The sequence below is a fragment of the Chlorocebus sabaeus genome, chromosome 2, assembly GCF_047675955.1.
Source record: "Chlorocebus sabaeus isolate Y175 chromosome 2, mChlSab1.0.hap1, whole genome shotgun sequence".
NCBI lineage: Eukaryota > Metazoa > Chordata > Mammalia > Primates > Cercopithecidae > Chlorocebus > Chlorocebus sabaeus.
In genome coordinates, this window is record NC_132905.1 from 33,021,073 (window position 1) to 33,045,655 (window position 24,583).

The 24,583-nt window shown below is 43.7% G+C and overlaps 1 protein-coding gene across 11 annotated transcripts in view; it reads right to left on the bottom strand.

The window, feature by feature from the left end:
- SHLD1 (shieldin complex subunit 1) overlaps positions 1-24,583 on the bottom strand; it is a 116,278-nt gene that overhangs the window by 68,184 nt on the left and 23,511 nt on the right. Inside the window, exon 5 of one of the 11 annotated variants that reach the window (XM_073007029.1) lies at positions 20,882-22,182. The exons of the other annotated variants lie outside the window; for them this stretch is intronic. Within the exon in view, the coding sequence (XP_072863130.1) occupies positions 22,154-22,182 (29 nt within the window). The 3' untranslated portion in view covers positions 20,882-22,153. Of the gene's footprint in view, positions 1-20,881; positions 22,183-24,583 lie in introns of those variants that run through there. 11 annotated transcript variants of the gene reach the window in all.

A 24,583-nucleotide genomic window follows, 5' to 3' on the forward strand; every position in this document is an offset into this window, starting at 1 on the left:
GCTTCATCTCTGGCCTTTATGCACTACATGCCAGTAACACTGCCCCCTACCCAGTTGCAACAACCAAAAATGTCTCCAGACATTGCCAAATACCCCCTGAAGGACAAAATCACTTTCATTTGAGAACCACTGCTCTAGCAATAATCACGTATGGACTTAAACCCTCTCTTACAGAATTGGGTCACATTTTTCATTCATGAGAGATTAGCTATTTCATGTTTATGTACTGACACAAGTTTTGTTCCAATGCTATACAACTGTGTCCAAGACAAATCAGTCCAGGTTCTAATGTTTAGGTCAATGATATCTTACCACCTTTTCCAGAATTACTTCTAGGGCATGAATCTTGAGTTTGTAAGTATCCTTTTAAAAGACTTACACTTCGTGAAGGCAAATTGAAAGGAACATGGTACTGACCCTACAGTAAGAAGGCCATTCTCTATATGCACATGTCAATCTCTCATCAAGACCTGAGTCAATTCCTTCACTCTTTGAATTTAAGCTGGCCTATGATAACAGAAGGCTGGGCACGGTGGCTCACACCTGTAATCCCAGCACTTTGGGAGGCCAAGGTGAGCAGATTGCTTGAGCTCAGGAGTTTTGAGACCCGCCTGGGCAACAGGGCAAAACCTTGTCTCTCCAAAAAAAAAAAAGAACCACGCGTGGTGGTGCATGTCTGTAGTCTCAGCTACTTGGGGGGCCAAGATAGGATTGCCTGAACCTGAGAGGTTGAGGCTGCAGTGAGCCAAGAGGTGCCAATGCACTACAGCCTGAGGGACAAAGTGAGATCCTGGCTCAAAAAGAAAGAAAGAAAGAAAAAAAGAATACAACAGACGTGAGGCTAGCCTTTAATTTTTTATTTATTAATTTAATTAATTTATTTATTTTCTGAGACAGAGTCTCGCTCAGTCATCCAGGCTGGAGTGCAGTGGCGCGATCACAACTCACTGCAACCTCCGCCTCCCAGGCTCAGGTGATCCTCCCACCTCAGCCTCCTGAGTAGCTGGGACTACAGGTGCATACTACCATGCCTGGCTAATTTTTGTACTTTTATTTTTTTGTAGAGACAGGGTTTTGCCATGTTGCCCAGGCTGGTCTCAAACTCCTGGGCTCAAGCGATCCACCCACCTTGGCCTTCCAAAGTGTGGGGATTACAGGCAGGAGCCCCCACAACCGGCTGAGGCTAGCCTTTAAGAGAACTGAGAGTTTCTACTTTTCTTCTCTTGGAAGGCTCACCCTTGCGACTTTCCCTCTCAGAACTCAGCCACCATGCTGTCAGAAGCCTGAGCCACATGGGCATGGAGAGACCATAGGTGGCCACTTCAGCTGACAGCCCAGCTGGGCTCCCAGCTGATGACTAGCATCAACTATCAGTCACGTGAATGAGCAGTCTTGAACATTCCAGACCATTCAAGCCCCCAAGTGACTGCAGCCCCCGTCAACATCACATGGACCATAAGAACCATTCAGCTGAAGCACATCAACCCACAAAATTGTGAGAGACAACATAATGGTTGTTGTTCCACACCACTAAATTTTGGAGTAGTCAGGCAGCAAGAGATAACCAAAACAAGGCCTCTGATTCAACCGCTGTTGATGACAGAGAACAGAGGGTCATATCTACACGTGTAATAGGCATAGAGCCTAAGCAGTAGCCCAGGAAATAGTGAACAAAGAAGCCTGGGACACCGGCAAGCCTAGAACTGCAGATATCAGTGAAATCAAGTGACTGGATGTTCATGAGTAGCAAAGGCAGTATAATGTGACTTGTTAAACAAGTTAGACATGTCTCCAGTCACATATGATTCCCTAAAACATACAATTTTACATGCCCATCACTGTGGCAGATACTATAATACTGTGTCTAGTAGGTAAGGGACAGTGTGCTGGGACTGGGACTACAGGGGACTTCACATGTATTCTTCTCCTTTTTTGAGATGGAGTCTAGCTCTGTCACTCAGACTGGAGTACAGTGGTGTGTTTATAGCTTACTTGCAGCCTTGACCTCCAGGACTCAAGCAATCCTCCCACCTCAGCCTCCTGAGTAGCTGGGACCACAGGCATATGTCACCACGCCCAGCTAATTTTGTTTATATTTTGTAGAAGCGGGGTCTCACTATGTTGCCCAGGCTGATCTTGAACTCCAGAGCTCAAGCCATCCTCCTACCTCAGCCTCCCAAAGTGCTGGGATTACAGGCATCAGCCACTGTGCCTGGCCCACATACATTATTCTTAACCCTCACAAGAGTATAAAATGTAAGCATACTAATCACTCCCTCGTTCCCCTCTCCCTCTTTCCTTTCCTAGCTCCTTTCCTTCCCCCTTCTTTCCTTTTTGATTTTCTTTATTTTATCAAGAAGGGTAGTTTTAAATTTTTTAAATCACAGCATACATTGTTAGATGAATAAAGCTTCCTATGATTACTTTGGAGCAAAAAATAGAATCCAGAGCTCTGTGTCTGTTTTTCTTCCAATTCTTCCTAATATGCTGAGAGATATTCAATAATACTTCTCATTTTCCTGGGTAGTTACCAACAACTTCAGCTTCGCATGCCTGTTGAAGGTTGAGTTAATATTTGAAAAGTGATATGCTGATTTACAGTCTAAAACTGTAGACTGTAAAACTGCAGCCAAGTATCCTTTAACTCACCCTCTCCACCTTTGTGTGTGTGTGTGTGTGTGTTTTTGAGACAGGGTCTTGTCCTGTTGTCGAGGCTGGAGTGCAGTGGCGCAATTATGGCTCACTGCAAACTCTGCCTCTTGGGCTCAAGCAATCCTTCTACCTCCCTCCAGAGTAGCTGGCACTATATGCGCACGCCACTCTGCCTCCCTAATTTTTCGTATTTTTTTGTAGAGATGGGGTTTCTCCATGTTTCCCAGGCTGGTCTCAAACTCCCAGACTCAAGTGATCCACCCGCCTTAGCCTCCCAAAGAGCTGGGATTACAGGTGTGAGCCACTGTGCCCGGCCTCATCTCCCCCTTTCTAGCTCACCCTGAAAATGTTCCAAATTCAAAGTTAGGGGATTAGCTATGGGTTTTAAAGCAGAGAAAAGGCAATGGAAATTCACAGGGTGCCCTTCATATATACCACAAAAGAAAAAACTCTAGAGGGGCAACGCAAATCATACTTTAGCAATTATCTGTTTCTTATTATGATTTCTCTCTGCCTTTTTATAATAATATATTAATAATATTAATAACTATGACCAATAGTTCAATTAAAAATACTTTAATTTTGAGAGTGCTCACAGTAAGAAAACTCTGAGGTCTTGTAATAAACAGCTATAAAAATGTTTCCTCTAAGATCTGATTAAAATTTGGATTATTGCTTTTGCTTTGGTAAATATATAACAACATTCTAATTTCTCTTCCTTAAGTAATGATTTCTAGCACCACCCAGAATGTAATAGCTTCAACAGCTAATCTTTACATAGAGAATTCTGACATGGAGAAATAAGTAGATACCTGCTCTTCCCTGAATAGATGATATTTTCTTTCTTTTTTTTTTTGCTACAGAATCTTGCTCTGTCGCCCAGGCTGGAGTACAGTGGTGCAATCTCGGCTCACTGCAAGCTCTGCCTCCTGGGCTCATGCCATTCTCCTGCCTCAGCCTCCTGAGTAGCTGGGACTACAGGCGCCCGCCACCATGCCTGACTAATTATTTCGTATTTTTAGTAGAGACAGGGTTTCACCATGTTGGCCAGACTGGTCTCAAACTCCTGACCTCAGGTGATCTGCCTGCTTTGGCTTCCCAAAGTGCTGGGATTACAGGTGTGAGACACCAAGCTCGGCCATCACTTTGTATTTTAAGTTTACATATTGTATTTTCCCAACTAGACCATCAGCTCCATGAGCACAGGAATCCTGTGTTCTCACTGATTTATATCACCCTCAATCTGTAGCATGGGACAGAGAAGATAATTTTAAAAACAGTCTCATTCATTTCACTGATTAGACGTCTAATAAACATGATATCTAATACAGTCTCACAAACATGGCTTTGCTTAAAGACACCCCAGATTAACAGGGATCCTTCATCATAACATTAATTGTAAAAGACAACATAGGAACACCTTTCAAATACAAATCAAAGCACTTTGCAAATAAGAAGGCATCTGTTGACAAATATACATGACATTCACAATGAAGAGATTATATAAGAACAGGATTTGATAATTCGCCTAAAATTATATCCAAAGTTAGCAGAAAACACATATTTTCATAGCAAATGCTAAGAAGTAATTCTATAGATACTTTTGGTCAGTGTTAATACGAATAACTTCTCTGTAAGGGGCCTGTCCCAGGAAAGGTCACTTTTTTGCCTCGTACTGAGCAACACAAAGAAGTGGAAGTCTTAGACTCCTGAAAAGAACTCAAGAAAGTGAATCCAGAAACCAACCCCAGTAGCAGCACTAGTTATAACAGCTGCGGTTGTAATGACAGCTAGCCTTTGCTAAGTATACTCAGCTCCAGGTGTCTCACTCAATCCTCATGACAGCCTATGAAGCAGATAGTGTTATTGTGCTCATCTTATAGATGAGGAAACTAAGTAAGAGTGAAGTGCAGTCACTTGCTCAAGGTCAGAAAGCTAGCAGGTTTAGCTAGCTATAGAATCAACATCAAAACTCAGATCAGCCAGGCTCCAAAACAAACAAATGAACAAACAGAAAATGCAGAATGTAATTTTTTTTTTTTTTTTTAAGTGAAGGAACATCTAAAACCAGAGAGAAAGGGGCCTGGCATGGTGGCTCACCCCTGTAATTCCAGCACTTTGGGAGGCCAGTGTGGGCAGATCACCTGAAGTCAGGAGTTTAAGACTAGCCTGGCCAACATAGTGAAACCCTGTCTCTACTAAAAATACAAAAAAATTAGCCAGGCATGGTGGCATGTACTTATAATCCCATCTACTCAGGAGGATGAGGCAGAGAATCACTTGAACCTGGGATGAAGGTTGCAGTGAGCCAAGATCGTGTCATTGCACTCCAGCCTGGGCACTAAGAGCAAAAGAGCAAAAAAAAAAAAAAAAAAAAAAAAAAAAAAAATACCAGAGAGAAAGGAACACAATGATCAAATAAATAACACTGAGACAACTTGCTTCCATTTGGAAAACAATGAAGTGATCATCTTGTTTCATACTTTACCATAAAATAAAGACTTCAAAGTTGAAAATTAAACTTCTAAAAATACTAAGAGGTAGAGGTGCCTATTTATATAATCTTGGAAAGCAAGAATGGTTTTCCTAATATTATGCTAAAGCAGAAGCATTGACGGACAAATCTGACTATATAGGAATCTAAAATCTCTATACATCAAAAAAACCTGCAATGTGAGCCACTGTGCCTGGCCTAATGTGGAATTTTAAAAGGCAAGTTGCAGAGCAGCATGTTTTTATTACAGGTTCTTTGTTGTTAAAATCTATGCATAAACAAATGTACTAAAATACATAAATTTACATGCACATATTTATTCACACTAAAATATATTTATGGGTACATCAAAAAAGAATACACATAGACCTCCAAACAGCAAAAACAATTCCGAGGAAAAAAAAGTTGGAGGACTAACACTTCCTGATTTCAAAACATAGCTACAGTAATCAAAACAGTGTGGCACTGTCATAAAAACAGACGTGTGGACCAGTGGAACAGGACAAAGACCCAGAAATAAACCCTCATGTATATGCTCAAATGATCTTTGACAAGGACGCCAAGACTACTCAGTAGGGAAAAGAGGGTCTCTCCAACAAATGGTGAGGGGAAAACTGCATATCCATATGCAAAAGAACAAAGTCAAGGCCAGGCGTGGTGGCTCATGCCTGTAATCTCAGCACTTTGGGAGGCCGAGGCGGGCAGATCACTTGACATCGGGAGTTCAAGATCAGTCTGGCCAACATGGTGAAACCCCATCTCTACTAAAAATACAAAAAATCAGCCAGGCATGTTGGCGCATGCCAGTAGTCCCAGCTACTGGGAGGCTGAGGCACACGAATCTCTTGAAACCGGGAGCCAGAGGCTACAGTGAACCCAGATCATGCCACTGCACTCTAGCCTGGGCAATAGACCAAGACTCTTTAATTTAAAAAAAAAAAAAAAAAAAAGATAAAAAGAACAAACTCAAAACCTTATCTTACACAATATACAAAAATTAATTCAAACACGGATTACAGACCTAAACATAAGCCCTAAAACTATAAAACTCCTAGAAGAAAGCACAGAGGAAAAGCTTCATGACATTGGACTTGGCAATGATTTCTTGGATATGACACCGAAAGTACAGGAAACAAAAGCAAAAATGGGCAAATAGTACAACATCAAACTCAAAAACTTGCGCATCAAAGGACACAACCAACAGAGTGAAAAGGCAATCTACAAAAAGGGAGAAAATATTTGCAAATCACCTATCTGATAAGAAGTTCATATCTAGAATACATAAAGAACTCCTACAACTCAGTAACAAAAAAAATCAACCCAATTTTAAAAATAGGCAAAGGATTTCAATAGACGTTTCTTCAAAGATGGTATGCAAATGGCCAATGAACATGTGGAAAATATGTTCAATGTTACCAACCATCAGAAAAATGCAAGTCAAAACCACAGTGAGATATCACCTCACACCTATTAGGATGGTCACTATCAAAAAAGCAGAAAATAACAAGTGTTGGCAAGGACGTGGAGAAACTGAATTGTGTATTGACTTGTAAAAGTAAACTGTATTTTTTTTTTTGAGAGTCGAGTTTTGAGAGTTCTTTACATATTGTAGAAACTAGTTCTTTGTCAGGTATGGGATTTGCAAATATTTTCTCCCAGTCTGTGGCCTGTCTTTTCATTCTCTTCACATGGGCTTTTGCGAAGCAAAAGTTTTTAATTTTTATGAGGTCCAATTTGTCAATGTTTGGCTATTTTTCGATTCTATCATTTATATTTCCTTTTCTTTTCTTTTCTTTTTTTTTGAGACAGGGTCTTGCTCTGTGATCCAGGCTGGAGTGCAGTGGTGCAATTACGGCTCACTGCAGCCTCGACCTCCAGGACAATAGCGATTCCCCCAGCTCAGTCCCCCAAGTAGCTGGGACTACATGAGCGCACCACCACATCCAGCTAATTTTTATATTTTTTGTAGAGACAAGGTTTTGCCATGTTACCCAGGCTTGTCTTGAACTCCTGGGCTCAAGTGATCTACCTGCCTCAGCCTCCCAGACTGCTAGGATTACAGGTGGGAGCCACTGAGCCCAGCTAACTTGCTTCTTTTTATAACTTTTATTTATTTGCTAAGATTTTCTGTGTTTTCATTGTTTCAAGAGAACTTATAATTGATTGTTAAGGCATCTTTATAATGGCTGCTTTAAAATCCTTGTCAAATAAGGTATTTCTCTGTTGCCCAAGATGGAGTATAGTGGCACAATCATAGCCCACTGCAACTTTGAACTCCTGGGCTCAGGCGATCCTCTTGCCTCAGCCTCCCAAGTAGCTAGGACTAAAAGTGCGTGCCACCCTGCCTGGCAAATTTTTTTTATTTTTTGTAGAGACAGGGTCTTACTATATCTTCTAACATGGTCTCAAACTCCTGGCCTCAAGTGATCCACCCATCTCAGCCTCCCAAAGTGCTAGGAGTACAGGCGTGAGCCACTGTGCTCAGCTGTGACTGTCTTTTTTTCATTCAAGTTGTAATATTTTGGTTCTTAGTATGACAAGTGATCTTTGGTTGTATCTAAACATTTCGTCTATTACATTTAGAGAATTTTGGTCCTACTGAAATCCTTTATTTTGGCCAGGTTTGGTGGCTCACGCCTGTAATCACAGCACTTTGGGAGGCCGAGGTGGGTGAATCACCTGAGGTCAGGAGTTCAAGACCAGCCTGGCCAACAGGGTGAAACCTCGTCTCTACTAAAAATACAAAAAATAGCCAGGCATGGTGGCAGTACCTGTAATCCCAGCTTCTCGGGAGGCCGAGGCAGGAGAAGAGCTTGAACCCAGGAGGCGGAGTTTGCAGCGAGCTGAGATCGCGCCATTGCACTCCAGCCTTGGCGACAGAGCGAGATTCCATCTCAAAAAAAAAAAAAAAAAAAAAGAAAGAAATCATTTATTTTAGCATGCAGGTCCTGGCCTACTTTTGCGATTGTGGTTTCAATGAAAGTTTAATTTTCAGTGTTTTTGCTGCTTTTTTTGGTCTGTTTGATTTATCTGGAACTGCTGAGGTTTCCACAGGCCCCTGCTGATGCTGCCTGAAGGAATGGAAGATGTTTCCCCAGGCCTCATCCTCAGGGTATGGGAATCTCTTGAGGAAGAAGGAAGTTTCAGGCTCCCTGGGAGGAGGAAGGTCCCTGGGTTGGGCTGTCTGATGTAGTGGGATCCCCTCTGCCAGTGCCCCCATAGCTCCCCAGTGAATTAAGGCAGGCGAGGGAGGCTCTGGCCCAGGGGAACAAAGAGGCTTCCCAGGCCAGATCATTTGTTGAACTGGCAGAATCCTCCCACATGTGCGTGCTTGCCACAGAGCTATCACTCAGCAGGGGAAGGAAGTCCCAGGCCCTCTGAAGGTGAGCACTTCCTCTGGCTACTTAGTGGTCTCCTATTAATCTCCCCCTCCAGGGGGCTGGGCTTTCCTGGTCATGTTGGATAGATAACCTGTCAGTCCTGGGGAGAAGGTACTGGGCCACCTTCTTGTTGCTAGGTTGCAGGTTAGGATGCACTGGGTCTGGGTCACCTTCTTCAGTTGTGTAGGAGGACAGAAGACACTCAGATACCATATTGTTCCTCCAGTCCTGGGACCCCAAACCAATTCACCTTCTTACTAAATCTCCAAGTTCTTCTTTGGCTGCCTCTTGCATTTCCAGGGTTCATAGTTGCTTGACATGGAAGAACAAGGAGAAATAGTTCCATGCCATCTTATTAGATTACAAGTCCCAAAAGTTTTGTTTTGTTTTGTTTTTTTTCAATTTTGTGATTACCCTTTTTCTTTCTTTTTTTTTTTTTTTTGAGATCAAGTTTTGCTCTTGTTGCCCAGGCTGGAGTGCAATGGTACAATCTCAGCTCACTGCAACCTCCACCTCCTGGGTTCAAGCGATTCTCCTGCCTCAGCCTCCCTAGTAGCTGGGATTATAGGTGCCCACCACCACGCCCAGATAGTTTTTGTATTTTTAGTAGAGATGGGGTTTCACCATGTTGGACAGGCTGGTCTCGAACTCTTGACCTTCGGTGATCTGCCCAGCTTGGCCTCCCAAAGTCTTGAGATTACAGGTATGAGCCACTGCACCTGGTCAATTATCCTTAAATGGTACTATAATTTCATCAAAAAAAGTAAAATTTAAATCTTTGGTCTTTGCCAAAAAAAAAAAAAAAAAAAAGCACAGCGTTTATTGGCAAATGTATAAAGAAAAATCAGACATCACTTTTTTTTTCTTTTTCTTTTTTTTGGAAACAGTCTCACTCTGTCTCCCAGGCTGGAGGGCAGTGCCTCAATCTCAGCTCACTGCAACATTCGCCTCCCGAGTTCAAGTGAATCTCATGCCTCAGCCTCCCAAGTAGCTGGGATTACAGGTGGGTGCCACTATGCCCAGCTCTTTTTTTTTTTTTTTGTATTTTTAGTAGAGACAGGGTTTTTACCATGTTGGCCAATCTGGTCTCAAACTCCTGATCTCAAGTGATCCACCTGCCTCAGCCTCCCAAAGTGCTGGGATTACAGGCGTGAGCCACTGAGCCTAGCCAAAAAATTAGACATCACTATTCATGTGTGTATTTTAGCCTGAAATCAACCCTGCTGGATAAATGAAAAAAGATCTCAAATTATATAATGCATGTGCAGTGAATACACCTAACAGTGGTGACCTTAAGAGAAATTACCTTCTTGGATTTCAGTTGAGTAAAATAATCTCTGAGAACTTTTAATTCTAGCTCAAGTAGGCACAGAACTCTGCAAAGAATAAATGAGAAAGGTTTAACACACATCTGGTACGTTTAAATTCTTTTTCTCAGTAAGGCGCAGGAAAGTATAAAAGGTAGCCACCAGAGGGCAGTAGACTCAAACACTGCCTGATCCAAGAAATTGCCAGGCACCACCTCCAGGCCTAGGCTCAGAGCAGCTCTCTGTTTATTATCGGCTAAAAACATGCAATATTATTTTAACCAATTTTTCCTCAAACTCTACTTCTAAAATGGTGTTGGTCCGTGGGTCATTTCCTCAACTTATTTATACTGCATTTTCCAAGAGTTCTTTGTAAAAGAAAATTCTGGACAAAACAACTACTGAATATATTACAAAGAAATAGGGGTATATCCATTTGCTTGTTTTTTATAATTTATTTATTTAAATTATTTAATTTATTAAATAATTATTATTTTTAATTTATTAAATGAATTATTTTATAATTATAAATAATAATTTATTAAGTAAATTATTATTATTAATTTAAATTTGCCCCTCAATTGTATTATTTTTAAGAAGGAAAAAACCTCACATGCTTAAAATACAGAATACAGTTTTCTTAAGAAAATAGCTTTGAAAGCAATTTAGGGGTATTCTTAAAGCTGTAATTCCATGCATGGTTATTACAGAAATATTTGCTAGAAAAAGAAACAACTTCACTAGGAACATGCTTTCTTCATGATGGGGAAACGCAGGAATAATATTCTATTCTCAGTACCATTATATCTCCTTACAGTTGTTCTTTTCTCTACTGTTTTCTTTTCAAGGAAAAAAAGCCAGGGGCTTTTAAGAGAGACTAGTTGACTTTCCAATCAAGAGTTAAACAAATCTGCAGCGCTTATATAATAATATATGCTTTTAAACTTAGAAATGTTATCATATTATCCTACACAGATCACACACGGCTTTAAATTTTATGATAATGTTACAAATGGATGAACAAGGCACTGTGATAAATACTTGATCTCCATTTTTAAACCATATCTAGTTTCACTTATATGTGTTTTTCATGTATTCATTCACCAGCCTTTACTGAGCACCTACCATATGCTAGGCACTGACCGATCCTTATTCTCTACTCACACCAGGGTCTGGGTGTAGCACGCAGCTGCTGCAGGCAGAGGGCAAAACATGAACCTGGCCAGTCAAACATGGGGGACCCAGGAATTCACATAAAAGCCTTTATCCTTAAAAGTTATGTTCTAATAAGCTGCGTGTTTGTAACTTCAAGCATGTTACCAAAAGCCAACTATCAAAAACTCCAGGGAGCTAAAAGGTTGGCCAAGGGCAGCCACTCCGCTGACAAACAGCAACTTCAGGGCAAAGAGCCAAGAATAAGAAGAGTTCTGGCACCAGATGAGAAAACAACTTCTGGGTAGACAAGGTGATCAAGGGCTTCATTTATTCCAGCAAAGAGAGTTAAAATTCCTGACTTGTTTTCTTTGGATTTTCACATAAGAAGTTGTATCCTACCTGGTGTGAGAAATTTAACTGAGAAGGCAATGCCTTTGTGGGGACCAAGGCCCTTGGCCCCTGAAGGTTTGTTGAAAATCACTGACATGAGGCAGATTGATTGATGGGAGAAAGGCATACAAATTTACTTAATGTGTATACACCGAAGGCTTCAGAATGAAAACCCAAAGATACAGGGGAAATTGTCCATTTTTATGCTTAGGTTCAATAAACTATGGACTTTGCTGTAGAAATATGATTTTCCTATTTCTATAACAGCAGAAATAGCAGTGTGGCCAGCAGGCACACACGAGAGGATCCTGCCAATTCAACAAATGATCTGGCCTAAGAAGCCTCTTTGTCTTCCCGGGCCAGAGATTTCCCTCCCCTGCCCACATTCACTGGGGCAGCTGGGGGGCACTGGCAAAGGCAACCGCACTACATCAAAGTGTAGACATATGATTGAACACAAAAGGAAAGATCTGATGTTATTAGATTCAGTGGGGAGCCCAGCAAGGCCTGTCTGTCCAGAATCTTCCTGGCCTCTCTGAGCAGCACTCCTTCCTTCGGGGTGTGGGTCAGGACCTTCTCTGAAATGGGGGTCTTATGGCCTAGAGTCAAACAAGGCAGGTCGGATAATTTTTCTTTCATTTTTTTTTTTAATTTAAAAGAGATGAGGTCTCATTCTGTCACCCAGGTTAAAGTGCAGTGGCACGACTGTAGCTTACTGTAGCCCCAACCTCCTGGGCTCAAGCAATCCTCCCACCTCAGCCTCCTAAGTACCTGGGATTGCAGGTACATACTACCATGCCCAGTTAATTTATTTTATTTGTAGAGATGGGGTCTTGCTATGTTGGCCAGGCTGGTTTCGAACTCCTGGCTTCAAGCAAACCTCCTGTCTCGGCTTCCCAAAGTGCTGGGATCACAAGGGTGAGCCACTGCACCCAGCCAGACAATTTCTTTATGGCCAAGTTTTACCCAGAAAGGCAGAGGAAAAATTAGAGTAATATTTTTAGGTTCTGTGGCTAGCTTTGGAGAAAGGGGGTTCTGGTTTCCATGACCCACGTTGGGGAAGAGGAATTCTAGATTCTATGTCTGGCCTTGGGGGGAGAATGAGACTGAGATACAAGAGGACAGATAAAGGTCAAAGGAAAACTTGTGCTTCTGAGGCTGCTGCAGAGACCTTCGTTTTGGGATATTGCTTTCTGAGCCCCAACACCTTCTCTCCAATTAGTGCACAGGTAGTTCGAGCTTCTTCCACAACAGGAAGATGGGAAAAATGGAAGGGAGAGCTCAGTGGACAGTGGACACAACGGTGGTCCAGGGGACAAGGAGTCACAGTCATCCCGACAGGGTACTGATATCGGCCGGCTTGAAGATACTGAGTTAGTAGAAAGATGCTAGCGCAGACTTAAAGAAGTAACCGCAAATATTTAAAGCTTAATTCCTTTTTTTTTTGAGATGGAGTCTCGCTCTTTGCCCAGGCTGGAGTGCAGTGGCACGATCTTGGCTCACTGCAACCTCTGTCTCCCAGGTCTAAGCAATTCTCCTCTCTTAGCCTCCCGAGTAGCTGAGACTATTGGTCTAAGCAATTCTCCTCTCTTAGCCTCCCGAGTAGCTGAGACTATTGGTATGCACCACCACGTCCGGCTAATTTTTGTATTTTTAGTAGAGATGGGGTTTCACAGAGTTGGCCAGGCTGGTCTCAAACTCCTGACCTCAGGTGATCTGCCCACTTCAGCCTCCCAAAGTGCTGGGATTACAGGTGTGAGACACTGCGCCCGGCCTAAAGCTTAATTCTTAATGCATAGTATGTAATCATACCTAGATGTTTGCATTTCTTTAAAGTTCTGCCTTTGCAATCAACCTGACCCAGGTTTGAGTCTCAGCTTTCCACCAATCTGTGGGTAACATTAATATGAAACAAGCCTCTCTGAAGCTCTGTTTCCTCGTGGGTAACAAGGAGATCATAATAGGATTTACTTATTGGGTGTGGCTGTGAGAATCAAAAGAACAACATACGTAAAATGCACAGCACAGTGCCTGAAATGTAAGTGCACAACGAATGGAAAAACCATCCATCTTTTGGTCTTCCCTTGTGTATAGTCTTTATCTTATAAATATACAAGAGTGAATGAAACTAGAGACGGTGTCTATTTGAAATGGGGGTCTTATGACCTACAGTCTTTGGGATTGACTATTGTAATCAAGTTGTTCCCTCGTATTTTAAAAAGACACAGCTGAATAAAAAGTCAGGTGAACACTTACTTGAAAAAGCCCTTGAGGGAAGTTATCAGTCCAGAACATGAGGTCACACCTCTATGCACCCGGACTTGGCAGATAAGTGCCCTGGAGGTGTGGCTTGAGACAGTAACATGGCCAGTTTTTCAACTCAGTTGGGATTTCTTTTTAAAACTGTGACTGTAGGCGAAGTACACAGAAGTAAATAAGCCTTGTCCCCCATAGCACGTGCCCTTGAAACTTAAAAGTGAGGAACAACGAGAGATGTCACAGGTGGCAGATAACATTCTTGAGCTTTTAAAAAGAATTCTATTATCATCCTCTCCAATGACTATTTAATGTGATACATAATTTAGCAGTATATATTGAAAGTTATAGAGAAATATACTTTTTTATTTTTAAAGAAGGGATAGAGAAGTTACAGTTAGAAAAGTCTGCACAGAGGGTCACCCAGAAAATAGGAGTTGCCGGGTTACTACACGACCTTGGGTGATTTTCTTCATTATCCTGGGATTCGACTTCCCCATGTGGAAAATGAGAGGATTAGCTGAGCTCAGTGGTTTTCTTTCTTTCTCTTTTTTTCCTACCTTTTTTTTTTTTTTTTTTTTTGGACAGTCTCGCTTTGTTGCCCGGGCTGGAGTGCCCCTGGTGCCATCTCGGCTCACTGCAACCTCCGCCTCCTGGGTTCAAGCGATTCTCCTGCCTCAGCCTCCTGAGTAGCTGGAATTACAGGCTCACAACACCACATCTGGCCATTTTTTTGTATTTTTAGTAGAGACGAGGTTTTGCCATGTTAACCAGGCTGGTCTCGAACTCCTGGCCTCAAGTGATCCACCTGCCTCGGCCTCCCAAAGTGCTGGGATTACAGGTGTGAGCCACCGCACCCGGCCACTCAGTGGTTTTCGAACTCCTCCTGGTCCTGGCACCCTTTCTTTGGATGAATGCTTGCCTGGATGCATAAGGTAGAGCATCCAGGGCCCCACAAGCTCATGACCCCACTCAATCTCAACCTTGTAGTTCCTAAAGAGCTGTGTGGAACCACCAGCTCAGAGACTGTAACCTTCTCTAACTCTATGAGCCTTCGTCATATATGCTTATGGTTTATCCTTCACACCCCAGGCCATACAATTAAAATTCACTGCTGCCTTCTAACAGCAGCATGCAAAGAGCTCAAAATCCGTTTTTGGAGCTGAAAATTCAGTCTAGATAGCTGAATCTGCATAACTCAATCTAGGAGGCTGGGCTTGGTGGCTCTCGCCTATAATTCCAGCACTTTGGGAGGCCAAGGCAGGTGGATCAGCTGGGGTCAGGGGTTTCAGACCAGCCTGGCCAACATGGCAAAACTTTGCCTCTATTAAAAATACAAAAATTAGCCGGGTGTGGTGGCGGGCTCCTATAGTCCCGGCTACTCGGGAGGCTGAGGCAGGAGAATCCCTTGAAACTCAGAGGCGGAGGTTGCGGTGAGCCGAGATCTCACCACTGCACTCCAGCCTGGGTGACGGAGAGAGACTCTGTCTCAAAAAAACCCAAAAACAACAACAACAAAAAACCCCACATCTAGGAAGAGGCAACAAAAGCAGAGAAGCACTGCCACACAGAACACCGAAACCTTCCAAATAAAGCCCATCCAGTTAGTATCTTATAAAATGTACCCCAGTGTGTCCTCAGTTATTTCTCAGGGAATTGGCTCAATAACCATTGTTCCCTTCTTTCCTTTCCTCTCCAAATGTTAGGTCCAGTCTAGTGACTGGGTATTAGCCACTAGGTTGGATATCACTTAATGCACCTATAAAATGTCTTTCACATTATATATCTCTCTCTCTCTCTAAAATACACCCTGACTCCTATTTTAAAACTATACACAACACATCAGGAATTCAACAACCAGTATATAGGCCAGGCGCGCTGGCTCAAGCCTGTAATCCCAGCACTTTGGGAGGCCGAGACGGGAGGATCACAAGGTCAGGAGATCGAGACCATCCTGGCTAACACAGTGAAACCCTGTCTCTACTAAAAAAATACAAAAAAAATAGCCGGGCGAGGTGGCAGGCGCCTGTAGTCCCAGCTACTCGGGAGGCTGAGGCAGGAGAATGGCGTGAACCCGGGAGGCGGAGCTTGCAGTGAGCTGAGATCCGGCCACTGCACTCCAGCCTGGGCGACAGAGCGAGACTCCGTCTCAAAAAAAAAAAAAAAAAAAACAACCAGTATATAAATTTTATTTTGAGTTTTTTTAATCTAAGAGCTTATAATTCATTCCTTTTGGAAATAAAATTTTACAGAATTACAAAGAAATATGAATTATATAGAGGAAGACAACAAACTTTTTTTTACTCTTAAAGATTAAATTCCTTGGATGAAATGCCTAAATACATAAGTTATAAAATGAGCTTTGAAGACTGGGATGTTGACAGATTCCCAGAATAAGACTAAAGGTGCATTAAATCACTATTTACTTTAAACTTATAGCTGCCTGCCAGTTATGGCCTTTAATCATCAAAGACTTATTGTGTTTAACATTCAATTTGCTGTATACATGCAACCAATTTCCCCGACACTGCTCTTAGGCAGAAGTTCAAGTTTGAAGAAAGGGCTGATATTTCCTACATCTGTATTGTTAATGTCTAACAACGACTTCAGAGAAACTCCTTGTCCTATTTTAGAAAGTACCTTGGATGCTCTCCAGGACAAAGGTTCCAGAGGGCGCAGGTGAGATATGCCACATGAGCTACCCAGAGTTTATCAAGCTCCAGCAGTACACACTGAGCCTTCGGGTGACCTTTGTGATCTTGCTTTTGAGAGGTTTAACCAAGATCATGTTTCTTAACTCAGCTCTTCCATTCTGCATACCCTATGCTTCCCTTGAGCCAATTAGCAAAGGAGAAAGAAAACAAGTATCTAACAGGAAGCGTGTTCAAGTCCAGCAACAAGTCTGTACCTGGGACTAATTAATGGATTCAATTCAGCCATCTCTGGAGTGGACTGGAGTTGACCAGGGAGGAGGGGGCACATTCCAGAGAGGCGAACAATGCAGCTAAGACATTAACAGTTGGCTCAGCCTAAAAGCAAGCCCGACAGGACTGGCAGGCCTGTGTTAATGTGCAGTTGGACAGCAGCAGGGGCCTCTGTTCAGCTCGTGTGCACCTGTACAGCCGTGCCAGTTGCTGAAATATTGCAATACTGCTGTATTGGTTGTTAAATATTTTGAACAAATATCCCAGGCAGCAGATTACACAGAGTCCCAAAAACAAGGCAGAGGAGCTTTTTGATTGGAGCTGGCAGGAAAGAAGTAGTATAAGATTGGCCGGGTGTGGTAGCTCACGCCTGTAGTCCCAACACTTCGGGAGGCCAAGGTGGATGGATGACTTGAGGTCAGGAGTTCAAGACCAGCCTGGCCAACATGGTGAAACCCTGTCTCTACTAAAAATACAAAACATAGCTGGGCATGGTGGTGGGTGCCTGTAATCCCAGCTACTCAGGAGGCTGAGGCAGGAGAATCGCTTGAACCTGGGGGGCGGAGGTTACAGTGAGCCAAGACTGCGCCACTGTACTCCAGCCCGGACAACAGAGCGAGACTCAGTCTAAAAACAGAAATAGTGTAATACGACATCTCAAAGGGGCCTAAACAGAAGAAGGTTATGGAAAAGGTGTTCCAGGAACACTCTATATTTTTCTTTCTTTAGAAAGAGGGTCTTACTCTGTCCCCCAGGCTAGAGCGCAGTGGTACGATCATAGCTCACTGTAGCCTCGAACTCCTGGGCTCAAGCAATCCTTCCACCTTTACCTCCCAAAGTGCTGGGATTATAGGCATAAGCCTCTGCACCTGCCCTCAGGAAGACCCGTTTGGCAGCAGGAGGTCTTCTGCCATATCTCACTAGGAAGGGCTGAAGGGAGGATTTCATAATCCCGCACCTCCCTTAAGTGAAAAGTTGTTTATTTTACCGGCATTTCATGAGGAGTGGCTGGGTGGGAACTTCAGGCCAGATGGACTCTGTCTTTATTAGATATATATAGCCTAGTTTTACCCGTTTTTGCATACTCAGACTGGAATGACACTCTCAGATTCTTATCAACCCAACAGTTTTCTGGAAAGTGCTCTTAAGTCTCATGTCCTTGCTACTAATTCGCTCCTCCAGGGCATGAACAGTGATGCAGCAGTTGGGCACATAGCATAAGGACAGAGAAGCGTCCATCCAGTTTGGCTCCTAGGGATGATCACTGGCATCTGAGTAAGGGCAGGCTTAGACCAGAGGGGAATGGAGGTAGAGGCCATGTGCCTGGGAATGAGGAACAATCCTGAGATGAAGTGAGAAGGAGGAAAGCAGGCAGCCCCTTCAAAACGCCTGGCTGGGAAAAGCGGGGCAGGGATAGGCCCAGAGTCAGAGGCAGCTGCAAGGTGAAATGGGGAATCCTGTACCCAGGTTAAGCTTAAGCTGGGCCCATGTTCTTGTAACTGGGTTTTGCAGTGGTCCTTGTTGCATCCTAAATCTAAGGTCACCCTTCCTTGGCCTACTACTCTTCCAGGGGTTAGAACTGTGACACTGACTCCAGCTTGGAAGCTGGGACCTTGCTACCCACTGAGAAGCCCCCTGCACACTGCCTGCCACCTGTCTGGATTTCTGGGTATTCTCTCCAGCGTGCCTGTTGCTGGGCTGTGCGGTGCCACCAGAAGACTACACCACTCCTCCATTGTGAACCCCAATGCCTTGCCAACTGTGTGTCTGGATTTTGACTGAAGAGTTTGACAACAGATGATATGACTGAACTCTTATGGTCAAACCAGGTGCAGTGGCTCGCACCTGTAATTCAGCACTTTGGCAGGCTGAGGTGGGCAGATCATTTGAGGCCAGGAGTTTGAGACCAGCCTGGCCAACATGGCAAAATCTTGCCTCCACTCAAAATACAAAAATTAGCTGGGCACGGTGGTGCACACCTGTAATCCCAGCTACTAGGGAGGCTGAGGCATGAGAATCGCTTGAGCCTGGGAAGCAGAGGTTGCAGTGAACTGAGATTGCACCACTGTACTCCAGCCTGGGTGACAGAGCAAGACTCTGTCTCAAAAACAAAAACAAAACAAAAAAAAAAAAACCCCAGAAATTGTAAAAACTATACCAAGTTAATGAATCCTAATGATCAAAGCTTGGCTCTATTTCACCCAGTAGCTGGGGAAGCCAGGTCCCAAGTTCACCCTTAGACCCCTATTCAGCTGTAAGCAACCTGCCATACTCTGCCAGTTCTTGAGATAGTCAACTCTATTTTGAGCCGAGCACAAGCTACATGAAGGTAGCCAACAGTGTGTGTCTCACTGAGTAAATACCAGGATGGGCACAGACCAATGCTGAGTCACCCTCAATGACCCTCCAGCTGGAAACCTTGGCTATATTTACCAATCCGTGGAAGATCAACTTCCTTACGACACATAACAGCAAGTAAGCAAACCAAGAACATCACACTGGCTTGGGAACTGGAGGTGTTAAGAATCCGAGTGAGAATGGTGGCCAGCAGTACCCTAGTAGAGATTAGTGTAAAGGTGGGCATGTCTCTGAGCAAGCAATAAATCCAGAGTTATCAGAATTAGATTAAAATGTCAGCAAGAGCCTGCTGAAGGGCCATGGGGAGAGAACCCATAACTACAGCTACCTATGAACAAGAGGCATGGCTGGGAGGCCGAGGTGGGCGGATCACGAGCTCAGGAGATCGAGACCATCCTGGCTAACATGGTGAAACCCCATCTCTACTAAAAATACAAAAAACTAGCCAGGCGTGGTGGCGGGCACCTGTAGTCTCAGCTACTCGGGAGGCTGAGGCAGGAGAATGGCATGAGCCCGGGAGGCGGAGCTTGCAGTGAGCTGAGATTGTACCACTGCACTCCAGCCTGGGCGACAGAGCAAGACTCTGCCTCAAAAAGAAAAAAAAAGGGGATCCTCCTGCCTCAGCCTCATAACATGCCAGACAACAGGTGTGAGTCACACCGCTCACAGCCCTGGTCCTTTTTAAAAACAAACCCAGTGGTTATTGTGACATAACATATAAAAGTACTATAGAATGACAGAGTACAGAGCAAAACAAAAATTGTTTTAAAATGTTTAAGTTTCAATAAAATAGTATCAAAAAGTTAATATTTCTCTGTAAAACTCCCTCCAACTCTCCAAAATGTTTGTTCTAGCAAGCTAACAAAACTAGCCTAAATTTATTTGCAGCAGTTCCTTTTCTCAGTGGTATCATCCTCTTGGTCACTTCCCAGGTTAGAAAAAGCTTTCTTTTTTTCCAATAAAATGTGATTTTAGCTGGGTAGGGTGGCTCATGCCTGTAATACCAACACTGAGAGGTTGGGGCGGGAGGATCACTTGAGGCCCAGGAGTTCAAGACCAGCCTGGGCAACATAGTCAGACCCCATCTCTAAACAAAAAAACAAAAAAATTGTTTTTAAATGACTTAGGCAAGATCATGCACACCTATAGTCTTAACTACTTCAGACGCTGAGAAAGCAAGATTGCTTGAGCCCAGGGGGACCATAATACTGCACTTCAGCCTGGGCAACAAAGCAAGATCATACCTTGAAAAAGAAAAAAAAACAAAAATGAGTTGAAACATTTCCTTTGGATTCAGCCAGCTCTGTCATTTACTAAGTGACACTAGGAAAGTTTCCTAACTTTTCCAAGTTTATTTCCTCACTTATAAAATGGGAATGATTTCCACTTCTCAGGTTTGTGATAAGAATTAAAAGTGGTGATGTTTAGGCCAGGCGTGGTGGCTCACGCCTGTAATCCCAGCACTTCGGGAGGCTGAGGCAGGTGGATCACTTGAGGTCAGGAGTTCAAGATCAGCCTGGCCAACATGGTGAAACCCTGTCTCTACTAAAAATATAAAAATTAGCCGGGCATGGTGGTGCACGCCTGTAATCCCAGCTACTCGGGAGGCTGAGGCAGGAGAATTGCTTGAACCAGGAGGTGGAGGTTGTGGTGAGCCGAGATCATGCCACTGCACTCCAGCCTGGGCAACAGAGTGAGACTCCGTGTCGAAATGAAAAAAAAAAAAAAGTGATAATGTTTGTGAAATATTTAGCATGGAGCCTGACAATATAAAACCTGACAAGTAGTAAGTGCTCAATAAATGGGAGTGATCACTATTAATGTGCCCTAAAACACTGCAGTGTCAAGTATACAGAGAACAATAATCACATCCAGAGCCTTTCATGGGGTAGGATGAGTAAACCAATGTGTTTTTTTATGTTTATTTATTTATTATTATTATTATTATTATTGTTATTTTTGAGATGGCATCGTGCTCTGTTGCCCAGGCTGGAGTGCAATGGCGCCATCTTGGCTCACTACAACCTCTGCCTCCTGGGTTCAAGTGATTCTCCTGCCTCAGCCCTCCGAGTAGCTGGGATTATAGGTACCCACCACCACACCCAGCTAATTTTTGTAATTTTATTAGAGGCAGGGTTTCACCATGTTGGCCAGGCTGGTCTCGAACTCCTGACCTCAGGTGATCCATCTGCCTTGGCCTCCCAAAGTGCTGGGATTACAGGCATGAGCCACTTCACCCAGCCAATTATTATTGTTTTTTGAGACAGAGTCTCACTCTGGCTTGAGTGCAGTGGTGTAATCTCAGCTCACTGTAACCTCTGCTTCCTGGGTTCAAGAAATTCTCATGTCTCAGCCTCCCTAGTAACTGGGATTACAGGCACATGCCACCATGCCCAGCTAATTTTTGTGGGGTTTGTTTGTTTGTTTGTTTATTGAGAAAAAGTCTCACTCTTGTCCCCCAGGCTGGAGTGCAATGGCGCGATCTTGGCTCACTGCAACCTCTGCCTCCCGGGTTCAAGCAATTCTCCTGCCTCAGCCCCCTGAGTAGCTGGGATTATAGGCACCTGCTACCATGCCCGGCTAATTTTTGTATTTGTGTTAGAGACGTGGTTTTACCATGTTGGCCAGGCTGGTCTAGAACTCCTGACCTCAGGTGATCCACCCGCCTCGGCCTCCCAAAGTGCTGGGATTACAGGCGTGAGCCACTGTGCCCGGCCAGAGGTAATTAAGTTTTGAGGGTGGAAGCCTCATGATGGCATTAGTGCCCTAATAAGACACCTGAGAAACAGGATCTCTCTCTAGGCCATGTGAGGAACACAGGAAGACAGTGGCTGTCTGCAAATCAAGAACGGGGACAGCACCGGACACCAAATCTGCTGGCACCTTGACCTTAGACTTTCCAGCCTCTGGAGCTGTGAGAAGTCACCCAGTGTATGGTATTTGTGATAAAAGCCTGAGTTGGCTGGGCGCAGTGGCTCATGCCTGTAATCCCAGAGCAGTGGTTCATGCCTGTAATCCCAGCACTCTGGGAGGCCACGGCAGGTGGATCACTTTAGGTCAGGAGTTCGAGACCAGCCTGGCCAACATGGTGAAACCTCAGCTCTACTAAAACCACAAAAATTAGCCAGGTGTGGTTGTGCTCACCTGTAATTCCAGCTACTTGGGAGGCTGAGGCAGGAGAATCGCCTGAACCTGGGAGGCAGAGGTTGCAGTGAGCCGAGATCACGCCAATGTGCTCTAGCCTGGGTGACACAGAGAGGCTCCATCTCAAAAAAAAAAAAAAAAAAGCCTGAGCTGACCAGACAGTACTGCAGTGTGCTGAGCACCCCAGCTGATGAGGAACTGGATCTCCTGAGAGTCCACTCCATGCCACACACGATGCCTCGTGCACTGCATTGTACAACTTTATGACCTTATGGCCTCCCCAACAAGGAGGTGCTGTTATCTCCATTTTACAAATGAGGAGATAGGTACAGAGAGGCTAAATGGCTCGCCCGAAGTCAAACCAGGGGAAGAAGCAGAACCAGAATTCCAACCAGACTGTATAACCCAGCACGACCGCCACTAATACTGTGTAAAATGGCTGTCTTAGCATTTGAGTACCCCTTCTCATGTTTAGACATGGGTTCCCCAAACAACTATTTTGGCATAGAATATCCATATTTTTAACAAACACCCCTACATAAATATTTCAACATGCTCCTTATTTTCAGAGCTATCAACCAATTCCAATTAATAACAGTTGCTTTTCTACAGATTAGTCAACTAACAGAGAATAAAAAATAAAAACTGAGTCCACACTGAATTCCCTAAGGGAATTGAGCCATTGCCTCGAAGTATTTCAACATGCTAATACTTCTAAAGTTCTGTTCAAACTGGGTATGGTGGCCCACTCCATTATCCCAGCACTTTGGGAGGCCATGGTGGGAAGATCACTTGAGGCCAAGAGTTTGAGACTTGTGTGGGCAACAAAGCGAGACCCTGTCACTACAAAATATTTTTTTAAATTAAAAAAAAAAAAAAAAAAAAAAGCCAGGTATGGTGATGTGAGCCTGTAATCCCAACTACTTGAGAGGCTGAGGCAGGAGGATAGCTTCAGCTCAGGAGTTCAAGGCTGCAGTGAGCTGTGATGGTGCCACGGTACTCCAGCCTAGGCACAGAGCAAGATCCTATCTCTAAGAAAATAAATAAATAAATAAATAAATAAATAAATACACAAACAAAGTTCTGTTCAACTGCCTCCATTCACTCATTCTAAGAAATGCTATTGCTACCCAGGGATGATGAAAAAATCCATTTTAGGGACAGAAAGTCATGTAGAGGCAGCAGGATGGCAGGGAAAAAAGGGAAGGTCAAAGGAACTAAGATGTTAAGTCTAGAAAGGAAAAGGATAAAGAATTATCTAATTCTTGGTCAGTGATATGGTTTGGATTTGTGTCCCTGCCCAAATGTCATGTGGAATTGTCATCCCCAGTGTTGGAGGTGGTGCCTGGTGGGAGGTGACTGGTTCATGGGGCAGTTCCTCCTAAATGATTTATAGCACCATCCCCTTGGTGCTGGGGTCTCATGAGATCTGGTTGTTTAAAAGTGTGTAGCACCTTCCCCCGCTTTCTTCCTCCCGCTCCAGCCATGTGAAGTGACAGCTTCCCTTTCACCTTCCACCCCGATTGATGCCCAGTAGGTGCTGCTATGCTTCCTGTACAGCCTGCAGAACTGTGAGTCAATTAAACCTCTTTTCTCTATAAATTACCCAGACTCAGGCATTTCTTTATAGCAGTGTGAGAACAAACTAACACAGTCAGGTACTAAATTAAACAGGAGACTTACTGATCCTGATTACTCTATGTCCTGAAAATCAGAAGAGAATCCCAAAGGAGTTTAAACATATTTCTCCATAGAATTCTTGAAGGCAATGACAGTTACACATCCTACCTATAGTCATCACTGAACTCATCATCATTAAAGCCTACATTTCCTTAGTACCCACAATGAGTTCTTTCTAAAAATATATATTTGGATTTTGTTGTTGTTGTTATTTGTTTTTTGTTTTGAGACAGGGTTTTGCTCTTTCGCCCAGACTGGAGTGAAGTGGCATGATCTCGGCTCACTACAACCTCCGCCTCCCAGGTTCAAGTGATTCTCCTGCTTCAGCCTCCTGAGTAGCTGGGATTACAGGCGCCCAACACCACACCTGGCTAATTTTTGTGTTTTCAGTAGAGACAGGGTTTCGCCATGTTGGCCAAGGTGGTCTTGAACTCCTGACCTTAGGTGATCCACCCGTCTAGCCTTCCAAAGTATTAGGATTACAGGCAGGAGACACCATGCCTGGCCATATGGATTTCTTAATATTAACAACAACAACATCGACTGAGCACCCATCGATGGCAGAAAAACCATGCTAAGTACCTTGCAGGTTTACCTTAAGTTAAACCTGACTGGGTGGAGCAAGCATTCTGATCGCCATTTTGTAGCCGACTCTGGAGCTCAGAGGGGTTAAGGAGCACGCCCCAAGTCACACAGCCAGTAAGTGGCAGAGCTGAACTTCAAATCCAGGTCTGTGTGATAAACCCAGGGGATTAACCAAAACTAACAAGAAATAAATGAATAAATAAATAAATCCAGGTCTGTGGACCTCCAGACTCAGATCAGGTAATTAATATGAAAGTG